The sequence below is a fragment of the Canis lupus genome, chromosome 18 (genome assembly GCF_011100685.1).
Source record: "Canis lupus familiaris isolate Mischka breed German Shepherd chromosome 18, alternate assembly UU_Cfam_GSD_1.0, whole genome shotgun sequence".
NCBI classification, from domain to species: Eukaryota; Metazoa; Chordata; class Mammalia; order Carnivora; family Canidae; genus Canis; species Canis lupus.
The window spans coordinates 51,311,906-51,338,554 of NC_049239.1; the positions used below are offsets into that span (position 1 = coordinate 51,311,906).

General features: G+C 45.3%; 1 protein-coding gene and 1 long non-coding RNA gene across 4 annotated transcripts; one reads left to right on the top strand and one right to left on the bottom strand.

The window, feature by feature from the left end:
* The first annotated feature begins 7,091 nt into the window (after positions 1–7,091).
* LOC111090996 lies at positions 7,092–26,552 on the top strand. The gene is made up of 4 exons (XR_005373614.1): positions 7,092–7,406; positions 9,870–9,967; positions 21,842–23,622; positions 25,306–26,552. It is a non-coding gene; the product is annotated as an uncharacterized LOC111090996 (long non-coding RNA).
* BBS1 (Bardet-Biedl syndrome 1) lies at positions 9,044–26,414 on the bottom strand. 3 transcript variants are annotated; one of them, XM_038563828.1, is made up of 17 exons: positions 26,193–26,414; positions 25,764–25,837; positions 25,616–25,650; positions 22,392–22,664; positions 22,230–22,276; positions 22,060–22,098; positions 21,868–21,940; positions 19,579–19,710; positions 18,193–18,299; positions 16,771–16,891; positions 16,446–16,604; positions 15,170–15,239; positions 14,157–14,315; positions 11,308–11,453; positions 10,261–10,395; positions 9,483–9,569; positions 9,044–9,257 (listed from the first exon to the last, which is right to left on the bottom strand). In XM_038563828.1, exons 1-17 carry the CDS (start codon positions 26,237–26,239, stop codon positions 9,171–9,173), a joined length of 1,791 nt encoding a protein of 596 aa, XP_038419756.1. In that variant the 5' UTR covers positions 26,240–26,414; the 3' UTR covers positions 9,044–9,170. The 3 variants fall into 3 exon arrangements, with proteins under 3 accessions (XP_038419756.1, XP_038419755.1, XP_038419757.1); XM_038563827.1 differs by having other exon boundaries at positions 25,764–25,840; positions 26,193–26,411; XM_038563829.1 differs by having other exon boundaries at positions 11,320–11,453; positions 25,764–25,840; positions 26,193–26,403.
* Positions 26,553–26,649: the final 97 nt, after the last annotated feature.

A 26,649-nucleotide genomic window follows, 5' to 3' on the forward strand; every position in this document is an offset into this window, starting at 1 on the left:
GATCATTCCTTTTTTGGTTAGATTATTATTACTTTTGAGAGAGAGAGAATACGAGTGTGGGGAGGGGAAGGCCAGAAGGAGAGAGAGAGAATCCTAAGCACAGAGCCCAAAGCAGGGTTCAGTCTCATGACCCTGAGGTTATGACCTGAGCTGAAATCAACAGTTGAACACTTAACCAAGTCACTCAAGTGCCCCTAGTTTAGATTTCTTCTTCATCTTCTTTTTTTTAAGATTTGAGAGAGTCAACAAGCACGAGTGGGAGGAGGGGCAGATGGAGGGGTGGGACAAGCAGACTCCTCACCAAATGGGGAGCTGGACACAGGGCTCAATCCCAGGACTCTGAGATCACCAGCTGAGCTGAAGTCAGATGCCTAACCCACTAAGCCACCCTTGTTAGATTTATTCTTAAGTAGTTGATATTGTTATGCTAGTTGTATATGGTTTATGAAAATAGAAATTTTGGGCAGCCTGGGTGGCTCAGCGGTTTAGCGCTGCCTTCAGCCCAGGGCGTGATCCTGGAGACCCGGGATCAAGTCCCACGTCGGACTCCCTGCATGGAGCCTGCTTCTCCCTCTGCCTGTGTCTCTGCTTCTCTCTCTCTCTCTGTGTCTCTCATGAATAAATAAATAAAATCTTAAAAAAATATATACATTAAAAAAAAAAAAGAAAATAGAAATTTTGTGTCCAGCAACGGGACCTGTCTGGGAAACTTATAATTTACTTATAAATTCTTCTGAGTTTTCTGCATTTATAATCACATAATCTATGAAAAGGTTTTGTTTTTCCTTTTAAATTTGTGTACCTCTTAATCTTGCCCCTTCTGTATGGGTGGAGGAAAAGTAGTGGGCACCTTGACTTGTTTTATTTTTTAAAGTAATCTCTGCATCCGGTGTGGTGTGGCTTAAACTCATGACCCCAAGATCAAGAGTCCTATGCTCTTCCAAGCTGAGGCAGCCAGGTGCCCCACCTTGACTGGTTTCTAACCTTAGAGGAAATAATTTTGATATTTCACCATAAGATATGTTCATTGTGGGTTTCTTTTTAAATAGATGCCCCTTAAATTCCCTTCTAGTCTGAATATGTTAATAATTTGTATTTTTACTTTCAATTATTTCGTCTCTTAAGATAAATGGATTTTATTATTATTATTTTTTAAAGATCTTATTTATTTATTCATGAGAGACAGAGAGAGAGAGAGAGGCAGACACAGGCAGAGGGAGAAGCAGACCCCATGCAGGGTGCCCAATGTGGGACTCGGTCCCGGGACTCCAGGATTACACCCTAGGCCGAAGGCAGGCACTAAACTGCTGAGCCACCCAGGGATCTCCAGTGGATTTTATTTTTTAAAAAAGATTTGAGAGATAGTGAGCATGAGTGGGGGGAGGGGCAGAGGGAAAGGGAGAAGCAGACTCTAGTGAGCAGGAAGCCTGACTCAGGTCTTGACCCCAGGACTCTGAAATCATGACCTGAGCTGAAGGCCAAAGCTTAACTGACTGAGCCACGTAGGTGCCCCATAGATAAGATTTTTAAAAATCTAGACAACACTATCTTCCAGTTGAAACATTTGATCATTTATATAGTTTGTAAGTAATGTACTTGGATATATTTCTACCACTTTATTTTGTGCTTGTCTCACCTTTTGTAGCTTAAAATTTTTTTAAAAAGATTTTTATTTATTTATTCATGGGAGACACAGAGAGCAGCAGAAACATAGACAGAGCAAGAAGCAGGCTCCTCAGAGGGAGGCCGATGCAGAACTCAATCCCTGGACCTGGGATCATGCACGGAGCTGAAGGCAGATGCTCAACCACTGAGCCACCCAGGTGTCCCTTTTTAAAATTACTTCTTATTGGGTACAGAATTCTAGGTTAATAGCTATTTCCTCTCAATATGTTAAAAATATTATTCTGTCTTTTGGCTTCCATTGTTGCTGTTGTCAGCTGTCATCTATAGTTTTTCCTTTGAAGATACTTTTGTCTTCAACACTTTTAGGATTTTTTTATCTCCTGTATTACCGCAATTTACTGTGATGTGCACAAGTGTGGTTTTCTTTGTATTTACCCTCATGAAATTCCTTGGGTTTCCTGATTCTATGAATTGATGCCTTTCATCAGTTTTAGAAGATTCTTAGTCACACCTTCACATATTTTCTGTCTTTACTAAAGCTCTGATGAGACCTTCCTACTACATCCTCACATGTATCTCGGTTTCTGGCATTCTGGAGAATTCCTGCAGCCAGGTAGATCTTCCTTAGTCTTTCTGTCTTTCTTCAGCTGTGAAACCAATCTGATTTTTTTGTTTTTTTGTTTTTTTAAGATTTTTATATATTTATTCAGGAGAGACACACACAGAGAGAGGCAGAGACACAGGCAGAGGGAGAAGCAGGCTCCCTGCAAGGAGCCCAATGTGGGACTTGATCCCGGATCTCAGGATCATGCCCTGAGCCAAAGGCAGACACTCAACCACTGTGCCATCCAGGAATCCCAAATTGTCTTTTTTTTTTTTTTTTTAAATATTTTATTTATTTATTTAGGATAGTCACAGAGAGAGAGAGAGAGAGAGAGAGAGAGGCAGAGACACAGGCAGAGGGAGAAGCAGGCTCCATGCACCGGGAGCCTGACGTGGGATTCGATCCCGGGTCTCCAGGATCGCGCCCTGGGCCAAAGGCAGGCGCCAAACTGCTGCGCCACCCAGGGATCCCATCAAATTGTCTTTTTTTTTTTTTTTTTTTTATGATAGTCACAGAGGGAGAAAGAGAGGCAGAGACGCAGGCAGAGGGAGAAGCAGGCTCCATGCACCGGGAGCCTGATGTGGGATTCGATCCCGGGTCTCCAGGATCGCGCCCTGGGCCAAAGGCAGGCGCCAAACCGCTGCGCCACCCAGGGATCCCAAATTGTCTTTTTTTAAGTGGTTTTGTCCATTCGTTCATGAGTTTCATGTGTCAAATATTTTCTCTAATTGTTTGACTCTTTTTAAGATCTGCATGGTCATTTTATACCTTTCTTGCTTTCTACTTAAATTTTAGGTGTTTTTTTTTTTCCTTTAAATATTTTGAAGACACACACCTTCCATTGTTTGGTAATTCCAATATCTTAAGTCTGTGAGGCTGGAGTACATTGGCTATTGTTTATGGTGGCTCCTCTTCACAATGCTTTAGTTTCTTGCAATTTGTGAGTTCATATTTCTTGGAATTTTATCAAGGTTTTTTTTTTGAGATTGGGTCAACAGTAAATTCCTCCAGAGAAGAAATGTGTTTCTCTGTCACCTGATGACAAACCAATCCTACACCACTAAATTTTCAGCCACAAGTCTTTTGGACCACCCAGGTATTGTCAGTTTAGGTTATAAACCTATTCAGGCTGGCTTATGGTTAAAAATTCTCAGGAGAGGTTTTTCCCTTGCTTCTACCTCGCACTAGGCTTGGAGATAGGTAATTGACCTGCTGGTTCTAATGAGATTTCCAAGAACCAGCTTTTGGTTTTGTTGACTTTCTTTACTGATTTCCTGTTTTCAATTTTATTGATTTCTGCTCTGGTTCTTTTCTTCTTCTTTTCCTGCTTATTTTGGACTTAATTTGCTCTTCTTTTCTAAAATATGCATCCAATGCTATACATTTCTCTTTAAGCACTACTTTTGCTGTGTCCCACAAATTTCTTGTGTTTTCATTTTCATTTAGTTCAAAATATTTTTAAATTTTTCATGAGATTTCTTCTTTGACTCATATGTTATTAGAAGTGTGTTGTTTCATTTCCAAGTATTTGGTGATTTTCCAGCTATCCTTCTATTAGTGATTTCTAATTTAATTCCATTTGACCTGAGAGCAATGTATTGTTTTGATTATTTTAAATTGGTTAAGGCATATTTTATGGACCAGATTGTGGTCTGTTTTGGTGCCTGTTTCTTTTTTCTTTTTTTTTTTTTTTTTTTTTTTTGGTGCCTGTTTCATGTGAGCTTGAGAAAAAAGAAAAATATGTATTCTGTTGTTGAAGTAAGTCTACAGAGGTCAGTTGTTGACTGATGGTGTGCTAGGCTCAACTATGTTTTTGAAAAGATACTATGGGGTGCTGGGTAGCTCAGTGTTTGAGCGTCTGCCTTTGGCTCAGATCATGGTCCCACAGTCCTGGGATGGAGTCCTGCATCAGGCTACCCACAGGGAGCCTGCTTCTCCCTCTACCTATGTCTCTGCCTCTTTCTCTGTGTCTCTTATGAATAAATAAATATTAAAAAAAAAAAAGATACTACAGTTAAAGACTGAACAGAGAACAGAAAGAGTTGAGAATTAAAACAATGGAATTTTAAAAACAGTTCCAGAGAAGAGCTGAAAGATAAAAATCCCTCAGAAAGTTGGACAGAGGGGTGCCTGGGTGGCTCAGCGGTTGAGTGTCTGGCTTTGGCTTAGGGCATGATCCCACGGTCCTGGGATTGAGTCCCGTATTGGGCTCCCTGCAGGCAGCCTGCTTCTCCCTCTGCTATATTTTATATAAAACCTTATATATATATAAAAATGAAAGTTGTACAGAAAGACAATATGAAAGGAGAAGAAAATAGATGATCAGTTGTGTTCTCTCTGGAATTACCACTTATCAGATATTGGGTTTAATGAAAATTCCAGAGAGAACAGAGAAAATGTGAAGAAATCACTCAAGGAAACGAAATTTTGTGCAAGTTAAGAATATACATCTCTACCCCACAGCACAACAAATAATGACATGCAGGAAGACGTGTCCTGACATTTTATAACCTCAGAGAAAAAGGAGGTCAGGAGCAAAAAATGGCATGGAACTTCTCAACAGCATTACCAAAAATCTGAACATAGGGGAATACTGCCTTAAAAATGATCTTGCAAGGGATGCCTGGGTGGCTCAGCAGTTTGGCACCTGCCTTCAGCCCAGGGCGTGATCCTGGAGACCCAAGATCAAGTCCCACGTCAGGCTCCCTGCATGGAGCATGCCTCTCTCTCTACCTGTGTCTCTGCCTCTCTCTCTGTATCTCTCATTAATAAATAAATAAAATCTTTTAAAAAATTGATCTTACATGAAAATTATTTTCAATGTCAAATTTTATGACCTGCTATCACACATATATATGAATGGAATAAAAATTTTTTAAGAAAATGTCTTAAAAATTTTAACTCTAGTGACTTTTTAAAGAAGGTACTTGTGGATATGTTTCACCAAATGAAGGATAAAAGAGCTATGAAAGATGAACATATAGGAACGCCTGGGTGGCTCAGAGGTTGAGCATCTGCCTTAGGCAGGTTGTGATCCTGGGGTCCTGGGATCAAGTCCCACAACAGGCTCCCTACATGGAGCCGGCTTCTCCCTCAGCCTATGTCTCTGCCTTCTCTCTCTGTGTCTCTCATGAATAAAAAAATAAAATCTTAAAAAAAAAAGGGCAGCCCGGGTGGCTCGGCGGTTTAGTGCCGCCTTCAGGCCAGGGCCTGATCCTGGAGACCGGAGATGGAGTCACATGTCGGGCTCCTTGGGTGGAGCCTGCTTCTCCCTCTGCCTGTGTCTCTGCCTCTCGCTCTTTCTGTCTCTCTCATGAATAAATGAGTAAAGTCTTTAAAAAAGATAAAAATAAATTTAAAAAAAAGAAAGAAAGATGAAGATATGGAGCCTAGGAATCAGAGGATCTAGTCAGGAAAAATGCTCTGCAGCAGTTCTAGGGAGCAAACAGTACTCACTGAGTCAGGGGATGAAATGAAGTGCCTGAAAAAAAAGGAACTGTCAGATTAAATGGGGGAAGAATTAACAATTGGTATATATAGAAAATCAAGCAAATGAAAAAAAAAATGGCAATTTTAACTCCACAAAAAAATTAAAAAGTAATTTAATTATATCCCAATTGTCAACTCTGCAGTGAATAACTTTCACATAGTAATATAAATAGCAATTTGTTTATTTTATTTTTTAAAATTATTTATTTATTTATTTATGATAGTCACACAGATAAAGAGAGAGAGAGAGAGAGGCAGAGACACAGGCAGAGGGAGAAGCAGGCTCCATGCGCTGGGAGCCCGACGTGGGATTCGATCCCAGGTCTCCAGGATCGCGCCCTGGGCCAGAGGCAGGCACTAAACCGCGACGCCACCCAGGGATCCCTATAAATAGCAATTTAAACAGTGAGTATTGATCTACCTAAAAATGGTAGAAAAGGGAGCAAGGTACTGTCACAAGAGAGCTAAAGCCTCCTCTGTTACAATAGGGAGCCAACAGATAGTGTCTAGAATGATAAATCAAGCAAGAGTAGTATAAGCATATATATTTATATGCCTATATATATATATCTATATATATATGCCTATATATCTATATCTATATCTATATCTATATCTATATATCTATATATCTATATATATTTTATTTATTTATTTTTTTCCCTTAGAGAGTGGGAGTGAGAGTGAGACAGCATGAACAGGGGCAGGGTAGGAGCAGAGGGAGAAAGAGAAGGAATCCTAAGCAGACTTCTCACTCAGAGTGGAGCCCGACACAGGGCTTGATTTCCTGACCCTGAGATCATGACCTGAGCCAAAATCAAGAGTTAGACACTTAACCAACTGTGCCACCCAGGGGTCCTGAAGCATGTTTTAAAAATAAATAGCTAATGGGGAACCTAGCTGGCTCAGTCAGTGGAGCATGTGACTCTTGATCTTGGGGTCATGGGTTCAAGACCCACATTAGACTCAGGGATTACTGAAAAAAAATAATAGCTAAGAGAACTGAAAATGTAGCAAGGGAGCTATACCAGGGAATGTGGAAAGGCTATTTTCTTGCTAATAAATGAATTCTATAGTACTAAGTAGGTATGTGTTTTTAAAAAGAATAAGTTTTAAGAAGATACCAACTCTCCTCTTCCCTAATGTCCACAATCTCCTGGAGCTCTAACTAGTGAGGGCGCTGGGTACCATGCACTGTCCCTGGTTTCATATTGCTTTATGTACACTTGTGTACATCAATGCAGTTCACATAGGTATGTAGTATTACATCATACAAACTCTCCTTAGGTGCTGGGCATAGGAAGTTTCTCCACTTTCATCATTATGAATAGCTACAAACAGAATCCAGATCAGACTTTTTGTTCCAAGTTCACACAGTCATCACTTGATTGGGATAGAAGAGATTCTATGGTCATGTGGCCCAGGACACAACCTTGCAAAAAGATAGCCCAACCCCAGTGACGCAGCTCCAGTGACAAGGGGCTTTTTACCTTCTAAGGCAGGCCTTTCCATCCCTGATAAGCTCTCTTAGGAAATTCTTAGGTTAAGTTGAAATCTCTCTGACTGACTGATATTCTCTGTATTTATCTTTCCATTTCTAGGTTAAACCTCCTGCTTGTTGTTCCAACTGTGCCTCACTTGGCTTGCACTAGACCCTACACCATTCTGATCCAATTGATCTATGCCTGTGAGTAGTCAGACTGTACACAGAGGGGGATGGACTCTTTCTTTGGTCCAGACCTGATGCTTCTCTCTTTAAGTAGGTTCCACACCCAGCATGGAGCCCAACAAAGAGCTTGAATTCACTACCCTGAGATCAAGACCTGAGCTGAGATCAAGAGTAGATGCTCAATCAATTGAGCTGTCCATGCACGACCCCCCATGCTACTTTTAACCTGGCCCCAGAATGCATTCCTTGGAAGGGTTAGGAGGGTGGGCTGTGAGCTGTGTCACCCCAATCCCTCACTGGTGTCCTGGACATACAGGCTTTTGCCTGGCCATGGGCAGTTAGATTTGGGGCCCTTGGTATCAAAGGGAAAAGCTCGGTGGTTACTCCTGTCAAATATCCCCTTTCTGGAGGTGACTCTTCATTTCCTCTAAAATGGTGGCCAAGATCACAGGATGCTAGAGCTGAATCCGGTCACACTGTCTCATTTTACATGTGGGGAAACTAGCCAGAAGGATTTGGTAACTTCCCACAAGCCTGAGATTCCTGTCATGTGCTGGGCTGCACCTGGTCAGATAGAGGCAGATACAGGTCCTCAAGGAGCAGGATTCCTGGTTCACAAATGGCTCAGGGTGGCCCTGTTAGCACCAGCCTATTAGGCAGACTGGACAGAGCTCCAGGAGACAATGAGGGCCAGGACTGTGGGTCTCTGGTCCCTGTGGTCTAAACATATGACTTTCTTCAAGGGTAAGCCTCACTCAACACCTCTGGTCAATGCCTTTCCAGCTAATTTTCTTATACTATATGACCACTGCCCAGTGCGCTTTCCACTGATCTGGGCTCCAGGGCATAGAAGAGCAGTTCTGGGCTTCTGCCTCCTGTGCCACTTTTTTAAGACCTCAGAAACCCCTCTCCTGTGCACTCCAGTCCCACCTCTGCTCTAACTGAGCCTTCCTCTCCTGGGATGCTCTTTCTGGACATGAGCATCCAAGTCAGGAGCAGCAGTTGTGTGGTCTACAGAAGCCTGGTGGGGGTGGGGGCCACTAGCTCCCCGCAAGAATACTCTATGCCTTCCTGGCACCAGTTCTTCCCTTGGCAATTTTCATGGCGCATCACAGGCCTGAGACTTTCGTTGAGCCCAAATTTCAGGAAAGCACCCTGTGAAGAGGCAGCTATTCCCTAGACCCCCCGAATATAAAGAAGGGGTCCCTTGTTTAGCTCAAAAGGAAAAATCAGAACATGTTTCACCTATAAGCTGAGCTAGCATAAGCTAAGCCTCTGGAACCCCAGGCAGCAACAGGGAGCTTGCAGCAACCAGTCTTGCCCAAGAAAAACCTCTGATTATCCCAGGTCAGGCCATAGCCAATTCTGACCTAGGCCTGAAGCAACACAGGAGTAGTGTACCTAAGGAAAGCAGCAAAGGAGAAGCCTGGGCCTATGCCCCTCATCTCACCTTAAGTACTGCAGAGATCTTCCTTTGGACCTGGGTGTGATTTCTGGAGATAAGTGGGGAGGATGGAGCGGCAGCAGAATCCAATGGGCAAATGTCTGGGATTTCCTGAGTGGGGAGCTGAACCTCCTGGGTACTCACTGACCTGCTTCTATTGGTCACCAAGCAGATAGGGTGGTTAGAAAGGAGACACTTAGGACAAGAGAAAGAAAGTGTAGCCCCAACATGCTGCTGCTCAGAGAACAGGCCTCGGGCCATTGACTGCCCAGTTCAAGATTCAGGGGCTGAATCTTCCTGGTCCTGATTCTGCAGGGGCTTCAACACCAGTCCAGGGGTCAAGTGGCTTCCAGCCCCTCGCTCACGGGCATGTTGATATGGGCACTCAGCAGGGGTGCGCTCTGGCCTTCACGAAGTACCAGCACCTATAGAGGAAGTGCCTATGGCAGTAGGAGCAGGCCGCTTTTACTCCCTGCTCCCTGCAAACACCAAGCTTGGCCTGGTCTGCACTGTTCCCAGTCACAGGCCACCAGGGCTCTGTCAGAGGGGATGGGGAGGTTGTAGACCCCAACCTGACCTGGAAGCCACCTAAGGGCCTTGCCCACCTCACTCTCACTGTCCTCCCCATGTAGTACCAGTGGGCGACCTACCTTGATAATGTCTGAGATGCCCTTGTCACTGAGACTCTCTACAAAGGTCTCCAGGGGGTAGTTGAGTCCTGGCACCAGCAAGGGGACCTAAGTTTGGGGACAAAGAGGTAGGAAATCAGCCTTCGTGCCTGGACAGTGTTTGGCAGATTCCAGAGCACTCTCATGCCTGCTTTAGAGGCTGCAATAAGAAAAAAAAAAAAAGAAGAAGCTGCAATCAGTGTACCCTAGCAGGGTGGGCAGGGCTGACAGGCCCATTCACAGAGCATACAGATTCATTGAGGGGAGTAGACATTCTAGGACCCCATATATGTTCAGGATTAAACCCAGAACTCCTGACTCCCAACCAAATCCCAGGGTCTTTCTCAGTTTCTGGTCTTCCCAACTTAGGATCAAATCTGGACCTGGGGGGAAACAAGTCCTTCACTGTGGAAAATTCTCCTCAGGGCAGAAGGAAGTTCCACTCCCAACACAGGCATGGCTGCGAGGTAGGATGGACTCTGGGATCCCGGCACCAACAGGCTTCTAAGAGGGGGCAAGGTGGGAACCAGACTCTTGCTGTTCTCCCAGAACCTTCTGTGTGGCTCCCCGAGACCTCTCTCAGGCTAGGAGAAAAGCAGCTGAGGCAGGTCGTGTGCATTCTCCCCAGAGGTCCTTGCCATGTGCCAGCCACCTGCCAGCTCCCTCACCCTGATCTGTTCCGGCTCTGTGGGCACATCACAGAGACCAGACCCTGGCCTGGTCTTTCTCACCCCATGTCTCAGTGAAGTGGGCCCAGTACCTTGAAGAAGGCCCGGGGCAGGGCGTAGAGCACCTCGTTGTATAGGAAGCAGACCAGTAGCCCCAGGATGGGTCGGGCTGTTGAGGTGTTCTGCAGATGAAGTGTGAGCTTAAAGGTGGGGCCCAGGCCCTGAACCTGTGGAGAAAGTGGGGTGGGTAGAGAAAGCCTTTAGAACCAACAGACATAGCCACTGAGTCCAATGTGTCCTGGCCCTGTCCTCCTGCTCTCTCATCAATGTCCTCACAACACTCTTCCAACGGCTCTAATGCACTACCCTGCTCCTCAAAAGGCCCCTTGGGAGCACAGAAAGCTGGCTCCTATTTGTATGGGGATCAGCAAAGGCCCAGAGAGGGGAGGAGCTAGATGCAGGTCACTCAGCAAGTTGGTCAGAGGCAAAGCTGGCTGGGGATGTAAGCCACAACTCCCACCTATGGCCTCACCACTGTCCCTGCCATTCTTTTCGAAGGCTCTGCCTCCTGCTTACTCTCGTCCTATGGTGGTCACAGTGACTTCTTTTTCCTCCCTCCTAGCCATACTTAGTCTGCAGCCTCTTCCTGTCTCTTATCTATCCACTTCCTTTAGGGAAAGAGGAATCGGAAACCCAACTGGGTCAGACAGCATACCTCCGGGACCCATTTAGTGCTGGCCAGAGCCCAGATGACCTTGTGGTCACTTGTGTCTGAGGAGCAGGGGCTCCTCCTCCTGCGCAAGTCTCAGGACTTCCCTTCCCTATACCAGGCAGTCCTAACACCTCAGGCTGCCTGGAGTTACTGAGTGAATAGCTTTCTTCCTTGTACCATAGCTGTCAGAGTCCCTCCAGTTCTGGGAAGAAGGAGGTGTGCACTGCAAGTGCACAAGAAGAGGCAGCACAACAGAGAGGAGAGCACCTTCTTGAAGGAAGACAGAGACTTGGTCTCTGGGCTTAGGGGAGATGAGAAGTGGGCACAAGGCCTAGTGGACTCAGAATTGGCTCTGGGGCTGAGGGGCTCCTATTCACCCTTGACCTCTGCCCTCTTGGCCTTGAGGTAGCCTGATTGCCCTGCACACCTGGAAGCTTACCACAGCGTGCAGCTTGAGGGGCTCACGAGCCGTCACAGACACAGGGTTCAGGCTAGACTCGAGGGCCTGCACATAGGCACGGGCAGCCCGGAGGCGCAACAGGTAGAGGTCAGTCTGGAAAGTCCGGTGCATGGCTGAGGAGAGGGGCACAAAGAGGGCAGGTGCTGGAGGTAAAGGAAGTAGGAGGGGGCAGAGGCGGGGGAGAGGGGTGTCCTACATGGGTGGCTTGTCAGACATGCAAGACGAAGGCAAGGTCTGAGAGGGCAGGGGATGTGGGGAAACAGAACACGGAGATGCAGTAGCCCAACCTGCCAGTAACATTGGATTCTGTGGCACACACGCGGCTACCTCCTTCCTGGTCTCCTAACACCGTGCTACCTGCACACAGTCCCAGTCTCCTGGTTGGCTCCTTTGATTCTGCCTTAAGGGCCGGTGTTCCCTGGAGTCTTGTCCTCCTCCTTTGGACAGTCTATGTCCTGCCGCAGACTGTGAGCACCCCAGTGAGGAGCAACTTGGAGCTCCTGAGGGTGAGGACTCATTGCTTCCGAGTGTGCCCCCACTCAGGGCCCAGCCTGTATCCACTCACAACACTGTGCGCTGCATCTCCAGCAGCTTGACACTTGGGCCTGCCTCCCACTTCTCGTTGCCTTATAGTCACCTCCCCCTGGACGTCCCATCAACACCTCCAGCTCAGCGCTGAGGAAGCCCATCTCACCTCCCTGCCTCCGCCACTGCATCCCCACTTGGTGACCCAGGTTCTGCCCTATTGGCTAATCATCTGCCAAGGTCTGAGGACTGTTCCTCAAAGCCATTGCCAGAGCCTGCTCCACCTTCATTCCTGCTGGGACTCTCTGTTCCAGACTCAGCATACTGGTTTGCCAGCCTGCTCTTGCTCTTTTACTTGTGTGCGGAGGCTTCTGCCACCCAGAAGTTTGATATCTTTATGTTACCCCATCTATTAATCTTTCCTTTTTGCCCTGGTACTTTTACAACTTATTTTTAACTTACCCAGAATTAATGTTTGTGCTTGGTTTGAAGTAGAGTACTAAGTATTTTTCCAGAAGCAAGTTGTCCTAATTATGCTTTTTTGGACTTTCTCTCCTTTTCCCACTAATCTAAAATGGTATCTTTAACATATACTGACCTTCCACAGAGATGAGGGTCTGTTTTTGACTTTCTTTTTTTTTTTTTTTTTTTTTTTTTTTAAATTTTATTTATTTATGATAGTCACACAGAGAGAGAGAGAGAGAGAGAGAGGCAGAGACACAGGCAGAGGGAGAAGCAGGCTCCATGCACCAGGAGCCCGACGTGGGATTCGATCCCGGGTCTCCAGGATCGCGCCCTGGGCCAAAGGCAGGCGCCAAACCGCTGCGCCACCCAGGGATCCCTGTTTTTGACTTTCTAAATGTGCCTTGATTGGTGTCAGTTCCTGTAGTTGGAGCACAGCTGCCAATTCCTACAGCTGCATTCTGTAGGAATTGTAGGATCATTCTCCTGATCGGCTAAGTCACCTTGTTCCTAATCCTCACCCCCACCCGCAAATTTTACTTAGATCTACTCTTAGAATCAACTGGTCAAGTCCTCAAAATAAACCCTATTGGGATTTTCCCTGTAATGTTGTTATCTTCCTAGATTAATTTCAGAAGCTGCTAATTAATCAACAGCTTGGGAAGTCTCATCATTCATCATTCAGGTGGTCTTTTATGTCCTGGACAGCAGTTCTGGAACTTTCTTAGACTGCTATTTTCTTGTTAGGTTTATTTCTAGGGATTTTGTTGCTATTGTGAAAGGAAATTCTGCATTATATTTTCTGACTGGTTACTCTTGGTATGTATATACCAAGTAATTGATTTTTGTATATTTTATATTTGGTCACCTTACAGAACTTCCTAATTATTTTTCAAATGTTTCAATTGCTTCTGTTGGGATTCTCTAGGCTCTAATAGCTGCTAGCTCTTTTATCCTCTAATTTATCGTTTAAAAGTATAAACAAGGTCACTTTCGAAAACAGAGCTGGTTGAGTTACTGTATTTTTAACATCTTTCCCAGCCCCCACTATCTAGAATGAATCAAACATCTGTGTATTCCAGGCCCTTTTGGAACCAGCTCTCACCTACCCTGCCAGCCTCTGCTCTGCCACCCGGCCTTCTTGCACAGCACCTATGACCACATGGTGGATGTTGCTTGAATCCGGGTAGGGTCCTATGCCTCTACTCACACCTCTGCCTGAATCTCCCTTCCCTACCCCTTTCTGCTGGTGGACTTATAATCATCTCAGGGCGAAGTCCAATGTCACCTCCCTCTGAAGCTTCTCCCAGGCTCCTATGCCAACTTCCTCATTCCTATGAGCCTCACTAGAGACCTCTTTACAGAGACCTCTTCTACACCTGTCATGCAACATGAGGTTAGCAAGGTAGACTGAGCTCCTCAGGTAAGGCCTAACCTATTTCAAGGCACCTGGCACAAGGCCTGGCATAATCGCAGGTACTGAACAAATGGAAGAATGAGTGAAAAGCAAGAAACACTGAATAGGAAAAAGAAGAATGCTGGTCCAATTCTACTTCTCTTGTGAGAGTTCCAGCATCTAGAAGCAACTGTTCTCTCCTCTGCATTCAAAGAACACCTGCCCTCACCTACAGCATCTTCCACCTTGAGGCAGAGTGGACCTCCTCGGCAGTCTCTGGACTTCCAGAGGCAGGACACCTGCTTGGCTACCCAGGTCACCCAGTGCTTAGAGCACCCAGGTGGGTTCATCAATGCTCCGAAGCAGGATCACTCAGTTCTTGCTGCTTCGGAGCAACTGAGAAGGAAGAGGAAGGACCTGGTCTGAGTCTCACCGGTGCCAGCCTCCCGCTCTCGCAGTGTCTGGTCCACATAAAGCCGGGTCTTTCGGGGCACGTTGAGTTTCATGGCCTGGGCTGGTGGGGGGCCTGCCTCACCTCTTGCTTCCACAAACACTGCTGTACGCTTCAGGATCTTGATAATCAAGCCACCGCCTAGGGAAGTAGACAGACAGAAACAGATCTGTTGTACTCAATTCTACTCAACATTCCTGGTCTTTCCTCCACAAACGTTCTGCTTTAGATAGAGCCATTTCTGTCCATGTCTGTATTCCTGCCAAGATTCTGGATTTCTAGAAGGATTATAGTGTTTTTTTGTTTTTGTGGGTTTTTTTTTTAAGCTTTTATCTTTCTATCCATGAGAGACACATAGAGAGGGGCAGAGACATAGGCAGAGGGAGAAGCTGGCTCCATGCAGGGAGCCCAATGTGGGACTCGACCCTGGGACTCCAGGATCATGCCCTGAGCCGAAGACAGAGGCTCTACAGCTGAGCCACCCAGGCATCCCTGTTTTTTTTTTTTTTTTTTTTTTAATTTTATTTATTTACTTATTTGACAGGGAAAGAGAGAGTGCACAAGCAGGAGGAGCAGCAGGCAGAGACAGAGGGAGAAGCAGGGTCCCCGCTGAGCAGGGAGCCTGACGTGGGGCTTGATCCCAGGACTCTGGGATCATGACCTGAGCCAAAGGTAGATACTTAACAGACTGAGCCACCTAGGCATCCCTATCTTAACAATGTCCTACCATTCATTCACTCATTCATTAGCAGTTACTTATTGACTGTGATGTTCCCTGCATTATGGCAGGTACTGAGGAGACTGGGAGAACTGGAGACACTGGCCATATGGCGCTATCAAATTGCTGATAAGCTAGCTCCAGACAGGATGTGTGTCTGTAGGCCTTGCTTTCCAAACCCAGGCCTACCTGTGCTTCACATCCACTATTCCTTCCCAGGATCTGTGTCACCTTCGCACCTAACTCTAAAACCCTTGCCAGGTCCGAGTCCGCTCACCTCGTGTAGTCATGATGAGAGTGTTATCTTCCCGTCCATAGCGGCCAAAGCAAAGGCTGGTTACCACATCCTAGAATGGAAACACTAGAGTTTAAAGAGGAAAATATATTGGAGAGGAGAGTAAGATGGGTGGAGTGATAAGGTTGTGAGACCCCAGATATAATAAAAGAGACATGAGGTAAGACCGGGGCAATGCTGCCTCCAAAATATTCCCCTTATTTCTCATCTCCCTTCTAACGTCACTGTCATGGCCACAGTTCTAGACTAAATGTCCCAGGCTTCTGGGGGCAGTTTTCTAAAAGGCCCCCAGCCTAGTGTTTCTTCCCAGTCCGTCCTTCACACTGATGCCTTTCAAAAATACAAAAATGATCATGTCTATTTTCTGCCAAAAATTTTCCAATGGCTTTTGTCCGTCATGTTAGAACAATTCAAGGCCTTTCACATCTGACTTCAACCTGCCTTTTCTGTTCTCCTCTACCATCCCCCAATGGTCACCCCACTTGTCTTCCAATAGCCTGTAGGTGTCTGTGTGATATACTCTGAACTTTCTGTTTTCTGTTGCTGGTTGCAACCCATTAATTTAATAACTCAAACTTAGTGCTTGAGAAACTCTGGTCCAAACTTATCAAACCACCTGGATTCCTTAATCAAGAATATTTGTGCCTCTCAGCCTTTGCTCATGTGTTTCCGGTCTGGAATGTTCTTCCCCCATGTAGCCGCTTGGCAAACTGTTCCAGGGCCCAGCAGAATTCTCATTTGCTTTGGGAAATGACTCGTGAATTCTACCCCCATTTATCCTTCACCACCACCCCCAGTCACCACTCTGTGCTTTGTCAGTATTTTGCTCTGCTTTAGTCTCACTTGTATTTGAATTAGCTATGTCACTGGCTGGCTGTCACCTTACATTATAAATATAAATGACCAAATGTTTAACTGGAAGACAGTATCATCTAGATTTTTAAAAATCCATCTGTGGCATGCCTGGGTGGCTCAGTCAGTTAAGCATCTGCCTTCAGCTCAGGTCATGATCTCAGGGTCCTGGGATTGAGTCCCGTGTCAGGATCCCTGCTCAGTGGGGAGTCAGCTTTTCCCTCTCCCTCTGCCTGCTTGCCCACCCTGCCCGTTGTGCTCGTGTTTGTGCGTGCTCTCTCAAATAAATAAAATCTTGAAAAAAAAAAAAATCAAAAGTCAAGGTCACCAGGAGTGGCATCAGGAGAGGCAGCTAAGAAGCCCCAGAAGGAGCCCCGGAGGGGGCAAAGAGGAGTCAGCAGCTCACCGGGGTGCGGATGACATTGAGCAGGGCCTTGTCATGGTAAATGTGGACTTCTCCATTGGCCAGCCCAGCCATGACAGCCTGCAGGCTCCGAGAACGCTGCTCCAGGAGGTTCATGGTCAGGATAGCTGCAGGCATCTGCACTGTCCACAGCTTCTTACCCTAGGAGGGAAGAGCTTCTTACACCGGGAGGGTTCAGGGCACAGCGTGGAAAGACGGGGTAGCTGGAGTTGCAGGGAAAGGGACACCAGAAGGAATAGTTTGCTAAGGGGGACCAGGGAGACATATGTGGAGGGGGTGGGGGATGATGCTTGCCCAGAAGCCACACCTTGTGGGTGAAGCCATGCAGGGTGTCTTGATTGCTGCCCACCACCAGGACCTTGTGTACCCGGACAAGACCCACAGGCTGGGCACTCAGCTCGATGCAGTACTTGGGGCGCTTGGAGTCTCTGTGGAATAAAGACACACTCTCCAAGCCCCAGAGAAACCCTCTTTCCTTCCCTGGCTGACCGTCCTCTTTCTAAGCCCCACAGACTATCCTGGAAGGAAGCTTTGGCCCAAAAGTCTATGACTGTAGTATTATTTCCACATTTACCACTTAGCCCCTGTGTGACCTTGGATAACATGAGTGTGTTTTCTTTCCGTCTCCCTGCTGCCTTTACTACAGTGATTTGTGTGATCACCTGGCATTGAACAGTTTACAGTGCATGTACCTTAGGCTAGATAAAGTGCTAGCAGTCTGAGGCAATTCAGGAATTTATCAGAAATGCATGAGAGGTCTGCTCTGTGTAAAGGCACTGTTTTGTTTCCTGGCTTCTGAATCTTAGTTTCTCTTATCTAGAAAGAAGAGGTAATTCCTGCCTACCAATCACAGGCTATGGCTCCCTTTCTTCATTACCAAGTCTGCTGATCATATCCCATCTGATGACCCATCTGAGAGCCTCCCTCTGGTCTCTGGGCCTCCTTCCAATCTACTCTCCACTTAGCAGAGTAATCTCTTAAAAATATAAATGTTTCATATCATTCTTCTGATTAAAACCCTGTAATAGTTTTCAAATCTAAAATCCTTATCATGTCCTAACAGGTCATGCATTAGCCAGGCCTGGTTCCCACATGCCTCTTTTTGCCCTCCTCCTTTCCCATCAAGCTTGAGGGGCACATGTCAGTGGCATTCCCATCTTGAATTTGCTCAAGTTTTCTCTGCCTACAACACTTCTTCCCCACTTTTCAAACAACTAGCTATTTCTTAACCTTCGACATTATCTCTACAGACAGGGATTTTCACTGATTACCCTGGACCTATTATTTTTTCCCATTGAGCTTGTATTTTTTTCCTCCAAAGCATGCAGGGACTATGTTTATATCATTTATCAACATATCAACATATCCCTGATACCTTATATAATGCTTAATACATAGCACGTATTAAGTGCTCAAAGAGATTTCTTGAATTAGATGAATGTTGTAAGGAATATCAACCTAATGCGTAAAGAAGTGTCACATACTTATAAAGCCATACAGCAAATGAGAGGCTATTTTTACTTCTTCCCATCTCTGGCTGCACTGCTCATGTGTTACAGCCACCCTGCTCAGTCTCGCACTTTGCCAGTCCCCATCACACAGCTTCCAGATGTCCCCCTACGCATGTGAGCTCAGCCTTCTCTATGAAATTCCCACCTCTTTCCATTCTCGAATACCAGCCCCAAAACCCGTTCCTTCTGGCCCCAGAGACCCTGGATGTGGCATATACCTTCTCAGGATGTAGATGTTTCCATTGCGGCAGGCAGCAGCAAGCCGGAACTCTACATCAAACTGGCCAGAAACCTCCAGGAAGACAGGGACGCTGGGTAGGCTCATCTGCAAAGGAGAGGCTCAAACATCCCAATTTTTCTGGCACCCGCATCCTTCTTACCTTGAAGTAACTCCTCCGAGTTGCATCCTTGTCCAAATTTCCAATCTCCTCACTCACTCACACCCTGGTCCTAGTTTAAACTTGTAACGTTTTTCTGGAGGGAAACTCAGCAATATGTAGCAAAAGCCTTTATGTCTATCCCCTTTGACTAAACTATGCCGCTTCTAGGTATACATCCTTTTTTAAAAAAAATATTTTATTTATTTATTTGAGAGAGAAAGAGAGTACAAGTAGGGTGAAGGGGCAGAGGAAGAGGGAGAAGCAGGCTCTCTGATGAGCAGGGAGCCCGATGCAGGGCCTGATTCCCTGGGATCATAACCTGAGCTGAAGGTAGACACTTAACCAAATAAGCCACCCAGGTGGCCCTCTAGGAATGCATCCAAATAATTATTAAGATGAACACACACAGATGTTTGGGCAAGGAAGTTTGCTGTAGCGATGCTGATAATAATGAAAACTGAAAACAACTTAACTATACAGTAGGTGACAAGATAAATAAATCATGGTATATTTATATAATGAATATTGTGTAGTCTTTAAAAAGGCTTATGTGGGGGAGCTAGGTTGGCTCAGTTGGTGAAGCTTGTGACTCCTGATCTTGGAGTCATAAGTTTGAGCCTCACATTGGGTGTAGAGATTGCTTAAAAAAAAATGAACTTAAATAAAGTTAAAAAAAAAAAAAAAAAAGGCTGGGGGCACTTCGGTGGCTCAACTGGTTAAGCATCTGACTCCTGGTTTTGGCTTAGGTCAGGATCTCAAGATTGTGAGACTGAGACCCACGTCGGGCTCCATGCTGAGTGTGGAGTCTGCTTAAGATTGTCTCTTTCCCTCTGTCCCTTCCCTGATCGTGCTCTCTTAAGAAAAAAACAAAAAAAAGGCTGAATAGTTTTATGCAGATATGGACAGACATCAATGAGCTACTACTATGTAAAAAGAACAGGCTACATGATCCTATATCACTAAGCCATTTTTGTGAAAAATTTATTTATAAGTTATATATCTGTGTCTCAGTATGAAAATTCTGGAAAGACATGCCAAACTTTAATAGTAGACAGTGTGGGTGGTGGTATTTTTTGGACATATATTTTTTTCTTTATGCTTATCTACATTTTGTAAGTTTTTTTTCTACAATGTGTATTACCAGGAACTAGGGGCAGGAGGTGCGGGGGAACAGAGGGAGGGAATGTAGCCTGGGCCTTAGCTGTGTCCAGGCCCCACACTGACCTTGGCCAAAATGGTGAAGGCCTCTGGGTCCAGCACCAGGAGCTCCTTGTTCTCAGTGCCCAGCACCAGGCAGGACACAGCATCCTCGTCAGCCAGATTCTTCTTTAAGGTGGTCATGGTGGTGATGACTGTCTGCAGGAGGACTTCAGGAGTCACCCAGGGGGATCCCCAACACCATCCCCACAGACAGCCCAAGGATACCAAAGGAGGGGAGAAAGAGGGTGAAGGAGGACGAAGAATATCAGAGATGTGACAAAAGTGTTCACTGCAACAAACCTAACTTTCTAAAAAAGAGGCTTGTTTAAGACAATTAAAAATCTCCATTAAAAAAAAAATAAAAATAAAAATAAAAATCTCCATTTGATCAAAAACCATGTAATCATTTTAAAAATCACATTTTAATGTCTTTTTTTAAAAGATTTTATTTATTTATTCATGAGAGACACAGAGAGAGAGGCGGAGACAAAAATCACATTTTAAAAGATTCAATGACAAGGAGAACACCTCTAATGTATTAAAAGAAAAAATTCTAAAAATTTTTTAAAAAGAGAAAAAATAGGTAAAATGTTACATTAGAACAATCCTGGTTTAAAAAATATCTGGATAGGGATCCCTGGGTGGCGCAGCGGTTTGGCGCCTGCCTTTGGCCCAGGGCGCGATCCTGGAGACCCGGGATCGAATCCCACGTCGGGCTCCCGGTGCATGGAGCCTGCTTCTCCCTCTGCCTGTGTCTCTGCCTGTATCTATCTCTCTCTCTCTCACTGTGACTATCATAAATAAAATAAAAAAAAAAAATTAAAAAAAAAATATCTGGATAAAAAAACATGCTGGAAAAGCTAAACTCATAATACAAAAACTGGTTATCTCTGGACAATGAAATCACAGGTGATGTTAATGTATCTTCATTGTGCACTTCTAGAATTTCTACAGTGGGCACACGTTCCTTTTGTGATTGTGATTGGAGAGAATACAAAAGAGGATGATCCCCTTTTTATTTTTATTTTTTATTTTTTTGATCCCCTTTTTAGAAATTTCTCCTATAAAAATAATGTAGCAGGACGAAAATGTTTCTTTGGATAAAACTGCTCATTGTGTGATAATCTTTAAGACTAAAAAAGAGGAATCACTCTTCAATGCCTAGTGGAAAGAGAAAGGTTACAGAAACGTGGATAGTAATGGCTCTCAATTATATAACCATGACATATATATCTTGGAAAGATTTCCTCCCTCCTGTAAACTGCATCTTTTAAGCAATAATTAATTCACTTGATGATTTTGTAAGTACTTAAATATATTGATAACTGTGGATTTGAGTTGCTGATTGTCAGGAAAGAATAGCATTGGTCTCCGGTTAGCCAAAAGCCAAGGCATGTTCGGGTCCAGGAATTTGGCGTAATTGGCTTCACCAGGAAGTAGAGGGTTCCCATGAAGCTTGCTAAAACACAGATAGAGGCTCTGGGACTGGACTGAGGGTCAGCCTCTAGCCAGTAACCAACAGAGTTTAATGAACAGGTTCACTAATAAAACCATTAAAATTATAACTAAGAAAAATTTGAAGTGAATAAAAGGGATGAAAGGGATAAATACATTCAGATCCAATGTATCTGAATAGTTACATAAATTATAAATGAAATAATTAAGAATGAAATAATTAAGGGGCCATTAAGAATGGAGTTCTTAAAGACTATTTAAATGCTCAAAATATAGTATCACGTACTCAGGGGAAGAAAATTATAAAGCATGTTTACGAAGAAAATGTACCAAAATGGTAAGAACGAGTACCTTTGTGTAGTGAGAATAGTTATTTATATTTCTCCTTTACACTACTCTTTATTCTTTAATGAAAATATTTTATCTTTACTCTTGAGACAATAAAAATTACATAAAGTTATATAACAATATATATCAATTCAGCGCTGCCACTGTTAACTGGAAACATAGAAGGCTCTACAGCTTTTGACCATAAATGTGTGGCACAGGCTGGAAAGGAAACTGCAAAGTGAAACTAGTCGGATTTGGTTGTAGACTTTACCAGTGATGTTACATTGTCTTTAAAAAAAAAATTGTCAAAAAAAAAAAAAAATTGTCCAGGACAGCCCGGGGGGCTCAGCGGTTTAGCGCCACCTTCGGCCCAGGGCCTGATCCTGGAGACTGGGGATGGAGTCCCACGTTAGGCTCCCTGCATGGAGCCTGCTTCTCCCTCTGTGTCTCCCATGAATAAATGAATAAAATCTTTTAAAATTTTTTTCCATATTTTTTACAGGGAAGTAAAGAGAGAAGGGGCATTACCTGCCGCTTGATGGACTTGGACTTGTGTTGGCTCACAAATGCCTCCATTTCACTCAGCTCCAGCTGTAAAAACCTGCACACACAGAGAACTGGCATCTGCATGCCCTGGGTCTACTTCCCTCCACGTGCCACTCCTGAGCTACTGCCTTCCCCCTGGAGCTTCCAGAACCCTGGCCCACCACAGGCCCTTACCTGAGTGACTGTACAGATAAAGGCACCTCTGCCTTCTCCCTGAAAGGAGAGGGGTACCATGGTAGATTTAGTGGAGGAATAGGGTGCTGGGAGTCAAATGGAGAAAGAACACTGGGATGAAGGGGAGTTAAGCAAGGGATGAAGGGCATATGGGGGAAGTGGGCTCTCACCGGATGCCTTCCAGCATCTCCTTCAGTGTCAAGGGGTCAATCCGGTCCTAGGACAGCAAGGAAAAAAGCTAAGCCTGTGAGCTCCCGAGTCAGGCAGGGAATGAGGATGGATCAGGTGGCCGCCATTTCTGTCTTCTGATTCCCATCCCCAACATCACTCACCTCCTTGACCTGGTTCCAAAGATCTTGTTCCAGGGGGTTTGGAGGCAACTGGGGCAGGGTGAACTTGAAGTAGGGCTTAAGATTCTTATATACATACACACAAGGGCCTGAGGCGAGCGCTAGAGCTGGCGTCCGGGGCTCGTGCTGCTCCATGAGGAAGGTGGCTGCAGCAGCTGGCAGTGCAGGTAACGGACTTTCAGTTAGAACCGTGGGTCCTTTGAGCACCTTCAGGCGGGGATGCTGCCCACTGGGGCCAAGGTCCCCCACCACCAGCTGTAGAAAGAGGCTGGCTTATTCCAAGCTCAAGGTCCAAAGACCCCTCCACTGACTCTCTTCTTGGGCTTAGCGTTTTTGCCAGTGCATATTCATCCACTCCCACACCAGTGCACCAAGTAGAGGGCGAGAAGACTTTGCAAATAAGGCTTGCAAGCTGTGTGACCTTGGGAAGGCTGATTAAACTTCCTGAGCTCAGTTTTCCCACCTGCAAAATGGGAATATCCACCTCATGATACTTGTAGTGAAAATCAAATGAGGTGATGAATTATGGAGCCTGGAGAGTGCTAGTGAGGAGTAGGTGGCAGATGATGTTTTCACTATTCATTCAGTAAACACTTCTTCAGAGTCTGCTCAATGCCAGGCACTATTCTAGATAGTGGACAGTGGGTGAAGTCTGGGGGTGCTAGAAACTCCTATCTGGGCCTGAGGCCTGGCTTCCAAATGGGAACAAAGCTAAGGAAGCACAAGCATGTCTGCAGAGCAGGATGTGCTCTGCAGACAGGAATATCAAGCTTTCAGTCTCTCTTCCACTCTCTAATCCCTCCTCCAAGTCACTGTGGCCACCATGCAAGCTCATTTTCCATGTGAGGTTTTTTTTTTTTCTGTTTTTTTTTTTTTAAGATTTTATTTATTCATGAGAGACACAGGCTGAGGGAGAAGCAGGCTCCATGCAGGGAGCCCAATGTGGGACTATATCCCAGATCCTGGGATCAGACCCTGGGCCAAAGGCAGATGCTCAACTGCGGAGTCCCCCAGGCGTCCCTTCCATGTGAGGTTTTCAAGGCCTCTCTGATTTGGTTTCCAGCTTGTTTTCCATCACCTCCCACCCCTGCTATGCTCCAGCCAGAGTGGGGGCTGCCATAGAACAACTGGATTCTGAGAATGTACAGTGTGCCCAGAGCTACACCAGGAACTACATTCATCCTTTCATTTAATCCTTTCAACAGTTTATGAGGTAAGTACTAGTATTAGCCCCATTTCACAGATGGGGAAGCTGTGGCTCAGAAATGTTAGGTAAAAGTCACTCAAGGAAGTGGTAGAGCTGGGACTGGAATCTAGGTTTGTCTGAACCCAAGCCAGTGTCTTAACTACTATCATATATATATGACATATTATATATGATAATATATATCTTAAGATTTTATTTATTTATTTATTCACGAGAGACAGAGACATAGGCACAGGGAGAAGCAGGCTCCATGTGGAGAACCCAATGTGGGACTGGATCCCCAGGCCCAGGATCACGCCCTGAGCCAAAGGCAGATGCTCAACCACTGAGCCACCCAGGCATCCCACGACTATTTTATATTGACTTTCACTTTCTAACTCCAAATTTACTCTTTCCAAATATGTTATATACTTCCAAGCCTCTGTGCCTCCACTTGTGCTGTTCCCTGTGCCCGGAATGTCCTCCCCCTTCTGTCTTCCATTCCTTCTTGATACATTTCACTCATCCTTCAATACCCAGTTTGCACGTTACTGCCTCCTGGTAACTCCAGGTAGCTTTCACTATTCTCTCCCGGCTGCTCCCAAAATACTTTCCATATATTCAATTTTAGCATCCACTCATTAGCTCCACAACTATTTACTGAGTACCTAATTTGTGCCAGGCACTGGGCAGATGCTGGGAATCAACAAAGCTAGGCATTAAAAAAGTTATTACACAAAAGCATCTCACATTTCACGTGTTATTGAGGCTGTGATTTCTTTATCTTTCACTGCTATAAACCCAGCGCCAAGCACACAGTATTCTGTTAATATCATGGGCAAATTAAAGCCAGTGTCTGTATCTCCTCCTGACTATGTACTGATTCATTTCTTAGTGTCTGCACAATGCCTGACACACAGTAGGGGTTCACTATACACTTGTCAAATTGCAGAATGCTTTATGGACAGGAATTTGGAGGCAAAAGTCTGCCAAATTCTGCTGAACTCTCCATAGAGAGTAAGATTCCTGGGGCACCCAGGTGCCCCAGTGGTTGGGCGTCTGCCTTTGGCTCAGGTCGTGATCCTAGGATCATGGGATGGAGTTCCGCATCAGGCTCCCAGGAGGGAGCCACTTTTCCCTCTGCCCATGTCTATACCTCTCTCTGTGTGCCTCTCATGAATAAATGAATAAAATCTTAAAAAAAGTGATACCATTCCAGAGCTATCTTTTTTTTTTTTTTTAAGATTTTATTTATTTATTCATGAGAGACACACACACAGAGAGAGAGAGAGGCAGAGACATAGGCAGAGGGAGAAGCAGGCTCCATGCAGGGAGCCCGATGTGGGACTCGATCCCAGGACTCCAGGATCACGCTTTGAGCCGAAGGTAAATGCGCAGCCACTGAGTCACCCAGGCATCCCATCTCTTTATGTTTTATTTATTTATTTATTTATTTATTTTTTATGTTTTATTTATTTTTAAATTATGTTATGTTTTAAATTAAACTTTATGTTTTAAATTAAACTTAAAATTCAACATTTTTATTATGGAAAGTTTTAGTCATATACAAAAGCAGAGAGACTCACATAATGAACCCCCAAATATCTGCCATCCAACTTCAACAATTATTGCTTCATGGCCAATATTAAAATCTGTGCCCTTTTAAAAAACATAAAACTTCCACTTCCCTCCCTTTTACTTTCTCTCCAGGTTTCAATGCCCTACCGCCAACTAAGAGATGTACCCTTCCAGCAAGAAATTACAAATTAACAAAATTAAGAGGCTTTGTCTTAGTAGAACCCCCAGCAGCATTTCATTCTGCTTTACTTTCTGCAGTCTGTATTATGAAATCAACAGGTTCTCTTCACCATCCACGTAAAAATAAAATTTGACACTAAATGTACTTTCTCAGGGAACACATGAGTTCTAGATTATGCTGAGCTCCTTTGAAGCCATCAGGAAATCTCACTTCTGATACTACCTGGCATCTTGGTTCTTTCTGCGGGGGTGATAGGCTTACCTTGTACTCCCCATCCCCGTGCAAATCTGCCAGCGCTGGAAAACACAAAAAGGCCATGAGCCCGAGATTCACAATCCTTGAGACTTCGCTACAGAACCATTATTAGACTCCATCTCCCCAGCAGGGGTTCCCGGACCCAGAGACTCACCTAGGCAAGAGGAAAAGGTGTGGATGTTGGCCATGGGGTCGTAGTGTGCGTCCAGCCATTTCGAACTGGCCTCACTGCTGGAGAGAGAAGGGGAAAAGATGGGAGCTGAGTCCCAAGGGAGGGGAAGAGCGCTCTGCAGGAGCTAGTCTCTGGGAGGGAGGTGTGTAGGGACCTCTGAAATGGGGGTACAGACGTCTGGGGCCAAGTCCAGGCTCCATCACAGGCTCACCGAGGGACCTCGAATCATTCACATGCGCACGTCCATTCACTCTGCGTTTCAGTTTCCCTATTTGATTTGCGCCTCAGTTTCCCTAAGATTCCTTCAAGGACGCCAGCGCTTTCTGAGAACCTAGGAGCCCAGATCCCGGGGCCCAAGACCCCTTCTCTACATCTGTAAGAAAGGAGGTCTCGAAAATCCCCGGGCTTCACCTCTCAGCTCTGCCGCTGTCGGAATCCGACGAAGACGCAGCAGCCATCTTCTCAGGCGTCACCTTGGCAACCGGCTGCGGCCAGCCGCCGCGCAACGTTGAAAAGTGCTCGGGCTCTGGAAGGGCGCGTACAAAGGTTCCGGGCGCTCAGCTTTCCGGCCCCGGGGTTACCCAGCAGGATATGCTGGCCTGTTAGTTGGGTTCCTGCCTGCTGAGGCGCAGTTCCTAATCTCAACTGGTATGATTTATTTTTTGCTCCTTCCCAGCCGGAACTTCCTGGCTTTGCAATTTCTGGATTATTGGCAGGACCCTCTGGCCTGGAGAGCAGCGAAACTGACTCCACTACACCCTCCTCCTCCTCATGGTTAATCCGGTTGAAAAGGGGCTATGTCCTTCTAGAGGGCTGCGCTCAGAGAAACAAAACATAGTGTTAAGAGATTAAATCCTAGGATTGACTG

Bases quoted from the DNA above. Each gene is read 5' to 3' on its own strand.
- BBS1 (XM_038563827.1), bottom strand. From the start codon at position 26,239: ATGGCTGCTGCGTCTTCGTCGGATTCCGACAGCGGCAGAGCTGAGAG. The intron at 25,651-25,763 runs GTGAGTCTCTGG...TGTGTTTTCCAG, and splicing joins CACCTTTTCCTCTTGCCTAG to CGCTGGCAGATTTGCACGGG. The intron at 10,396-11,307 runs GTGTGCAGGGCA...CTTTCTCCACAG, and splicing joins ACGCTGTGGTAAGCTTCCAG to GTTCAGGGCCTGGGCCCCAC.